At 34.2% G+C, this 4,567-nt stretch overlaps 1 protein-coding gene across 1 annotated transcript in view; it reads left to right on the top strand.

The window, feature by feature from the left end:
* The first annotated feature begins 2,219 nt into the window (after positions 1–2,219).
* Positions 2,220–4,567, top strand: part of LOC105888349 (killer cell lectin-like receptor subfamily B member 1B allele B) — a 12,174-nt gene continuing 9,826 nt past the window's right edge. Inside the window, exon 1 of the mRNA XM_023508962.1 lies at positions 2,220–2,301. Coding sequence (XP_023364730.1) covers positions 2,220–2,301 — 82 coding nt within the window. The remainder of the gene's footprint in view (positions 2,302–4,567) is intronic.

Consider the following 4,567-nt stretch of genomic DNA (forward strand, 5'->3'; position numbering starts at 1 on the left):
AGTTTAATAACGAAAGTATAAGAGTTGTGCCCTGAAAATGCAAAATGCCACAGAAATAAATCAAAGAAGACATGAATAAAGGAAAGATTCTGTTTTGATAGATTGGAGGATTTAATATTAATCAGATTGCAACATTTCCTAAGTTGATTTGCAGATACAATACGTCCTACCCAAAACCCAGCCACCAAGTTTTTTTTTTGCAGAAATTTACATGTTTATTCTGACTTTTTAGCACTCCACATTCTTGCAATTGTTTTAGTCTCTTATGAATGTGTTTTTCATATCAATAAAAGTTCATCTTGTAGTCAAAAATCATTGTTCTTATTCTGGAAAAATTTACAATTCAGTAATAAAATTCATAAGTGATTTGGTAATTCAGCACGTAATTCCTGGAGGTCTATATTTCAGGTAGAAACTGAGTGATGGAAATAACAGGAACAATAATATTTGATTCTTACACTGAAAATCTAGAAAGCATTAATGAATTATGGCATAGACTTTGAACTTGGTTTGACATGAGTTTGAATTATCACTCTTAAATTTTTACTGATTATGCAATAACCTGTAGATAAAATAAGCAATAAAAGCCAGTTTTTCATGTACAACATGCAGATCAGAATGCAGCAGCTATTCTGCCTGTACACACACAAAGTACCAGAATAGCCCAGAAAAGAGGGACTGTCAAGGCAGTCTTGACAGAGTTCAAGATCTGTCAGTGATCCATCCAGGGTCAGAAATAGCCATGATACTGAAGGATCTCCTAAGTGCCACAGGTCACCATTTGCTCCCTAGCTATTTGATTATATAGATTACATCACTTGGATTTTGGGAAGTGGTAAAGGGTGATGTCACTTGTGATAATTTATACAATACATTCAAGAAGGTATTAAGAAAATTAGTTCTTTCACATGCAGAATCCTGGTTAATGTACTGATGATAAGCTAATGGCTTCTGCCATTTTTTAATATCTGATACTTCTGAGTTCTGAGTCCTGTTCAACACGTGACTGGGCTGTTCTCAGTTATTTCCCTCTGTGTGTTTTAGGGTTCATTTTTTCTGTTTTGCTGCATCAATTATTCCATCTCCATCTACCCCCATTCTTCCAGGAATCTGTTGAAATTTTTCATCAACTAATAGAACTCTACTTGCTTTTGTCTTATTGTTTTAGATGTGTAAGTTTTCATCATTTAATGAAATTTTAGAAGAAATAGGAGGTAAAAACGTATGTTTAGTATAGATTTATGTCATTACCTTAAACCGTTCTGACATGGGGGTATAGCCAATCCTTAAATATAACTTTTCAGTTTGGAATTCATCTGCACAACTCATATTTCACTTCAATTTGATGCTAGTGTTATAAAGCATTTGAAAGAATAAGTAGCTTTAAGATAATTTAAAAACTATTATCTAGATAAATATAATGCATTTTGAGATGAGGATAAAAGAAAGAGTGCCACTTTCAATCACTTTCATAGTAAAATCCCTCCGTTTCCTTGTTCCCCTTAGCTAGCTCCTATTCCATGTCAGAGGAGATGCTATCTCAGAATTCTACCAGAAAATACATTCTTGAGGCTCAGCACCTGTGGCTCAAGCAGCTAAGGCGCCAGCCACATACACCTGAGCTGGTGGGTTCCAGTCCAGCCCCGGGCCCACCAAACAACAACTATGGCTGCAACCAAAAAATAGCTGGGCTTTGTGGCAGGGGCCTGTAGTCCCAGCTACTTGGGAGGTGGAGGCAGGAGAATCACTTGAGCCCAGGATTTTGAGGTTGCTGTGAGCTATGATGCTACAGCACTCTACCCAGGGCAGCAGCTTGAGGCTCTGTCTCAAAAACACAAAACAAAACCCCCCACAAATATATATGTGTATATATATATATATTCTTGAACTGAGAGAAAGTGGTTCCTAGAAGAAAATTGTGAAATATCTTCTATGGTATAAGTAAAAGTTAAACTTATTCCAAATTTAGTCAGAAAATGAACATAAGAATTTACTCCTAAATAGTGATTTTCTTCTATATCATGCAAGTATTCAAAAATCTGTTATTTTGATGGATAAAACAAAATACACTGCTTTGTTATGTATTTGTAGAATAAGTCCACCACTTTGGAAACAAAAGGAAATATGACATCTCCATGTACTTAAATTACGGAAGTTAAGAAACTTCTCCTTTTAGCAGAAGATAATTTGTGGGCTTCTCTCTTTTTCTCTTCTGTAACATGGCTGGAGATATAGTCTATGCAGACATCAAAACTGTGAGGACTTCCCCTTCAGGATGTTCATCTCCACCTCAAAAATCTGGTAAGTTGGATGTAGGGGGCCTTTTAGAATTAATATTTTATTTTTAATATTTGTTTTTATTTCTGTCCTGTCATAGTGGGAACAGTTAGGAGACTGGGTTCAAAGCAAACTTTATTGAATGTAAGAATAGGAATAAAGGTTGTCAATGAAACAACATGCCTGATCATAAAATTTATTGTAATTTTGGTGTTAATATGTATGTAGTCAGAACTTTATTTTTGTTTTCTCTGATAGCTTCTCTATTGCTGTAATTCTTGTGGTGACCATCCATACTCAAACATCACCTTCTAAACTTATCTCCCCTTTCAGCTCAACAGATTTGTCCACCTTTGATCAAATCTGCCGTTTTAACATAATACTGAAAATTCATTTACACTAGGGAAATTATTTATGCCAATCATGCACCTTGTTATTTGTCCTTTTGGAATTTGTACGTTGACAGAATAAAAATGTTAAACTAAATTATGAAGGCATGAAATGTTAGAATTTTGTTTCATGAAGTTAAGAATTAATGACTGAGTAATTGAATATTTTTGGAATATGAGGGGATCGGCATATGGCTAAAGTTAATATTGTGCCCGATCCCAAGACCATCTCAAAAATGACAGAGTTTCAAACTCAATATGTTTTCTATTCCCTGAAATATTGAGAAATTTCTTTGCAATATTACATTTTGCTTTTTACTTTAAGATAAAATTTTTATTATAAAGTTTATATAAATTTTTTTCTTATAAAGTGCATATAAAGCTTTTAAATAATTAAAGTCTGTTTCTCTTTGCATGTGCCTGGTGGAATAATCTGATATTTTGTTTGTCTGTATTTGCATTGCTTCTTTATATAGTATTTTCAAAAGTTTGTAACAATCCACTGAATTTAATGTGTGTTCTCTGATTTTAAGAGAACCATACTTTTCATTCTAAGTCTTACCTCTCTAGTTTACTCAGTAGAGGCTAATCTGCTTTCTTTTATTCCTAGACTAGGCACTTTGATTTCCTATGAAATGGTGAAACATAATTCAAAAAATAACATGGAGTAGACCTGAATTCTTACTCCCCCATCCTTAAATATCTCAATAATGAGTTGTTTTATTTTTAGTTCTAGACCAAATCCATGATTGCCTTTATGAGCAGACATTTTATTTCATTAATTCAGCTTGATCAAGAAAAGCTATTTCTATACTCCCAGGCTTTAATTTTCTTTCTGTTTATGGAGAAAGCCTTCGTGGCTTAGGGATGTGGGAGCAACATATGTGATGTTATCTAGCCCAATCTCATAATGTTAAAAGGAGAAAATATAACCATATAAAGATTAAAGTCCTTACCTATATTCATGCTTAAGACTAGAAGTCAAATATCATATAGCCTTTTTCACTGTGTATGTTTAGTGTGGGATAAATGTAACTGCTGTTCTCACGTCCTATCATTGTGGAGGGAAATAGCTATTTGAAACATTGGATTCTTATGTCCTACAGAGTTCCTCACACTTGTCTCTGACATCTTCTAACTTTCTACCTTGCACTTATTTTGCGTTGGATATTGACTTTCTCTTTCTCCAAAAAGTTAATATGTTCCTTACCCTTTTAGAGCTTTGTATGTGTTGAATTTTTCTACTGAGTCTCTTAATCTTTGTATTCCCAGCATCTCAAACACTATTAAATTCATAGCAGGCAATCAGTAGACACTCAATACATCTTATATATTCATTGGCTCTCCAAGATATAAAACAAAGAATGTCACCATAAAACCGAACAGGTTATCAGTGAGAGAGTACAACTGAACTAAGAGTGTCCCAGGCTAAGATTCAGAAATTCATGCTTTGCTTAACTCTTACTTCAAAGCTCTAAAAGAATGACCTAATATCTCTAAGTTGTTCCTTCTATGAAATCTGAAGTTTTATTATTCTAACTTTTGGGATCTGTAATCTCTGTTCTTCATATTAGAAACACATAAATATTGTCAGTAATTTTATTAGAAAATATCGAGGTTTGGGTGGCATCTGTGGCTAAGGAGTAAGGCACCGGCCCCATATGCCGGAGGTGGCGGGTTCAAACCCAGCACCGGCCAAAAACTGCAAAATAATAACGATAATAATAATAATAATGGAAAGGAAAAAAGAAAATATTGAGATTTTCACAGTCTAATATGTAAAGGTGAGGTTAATACTGGGGAATCTGTACTATGAACTCAACAAAGTGAGGTTAATACTGGGGAATCTGTACTATGAACTCAACAAAGAAAAACTCAGATTCATTCAGTTACGTAGGTTC

Source organism: Otolemur garnettii, unplaced genomic scaffold (assembly GCF_000181295.1).
Source record: "Otolemur garnettii isolate 467f Iridium unplaced genomic scaffold, OtoGar3 scaffold00299, whole genome shotgun sequence".
NCBI classification, from domain to species: Eukaryota; Metazoa; Chordata; class Mammalia; order Primates; family Galagidae; genus Otolemur; species Otolemur garnettii.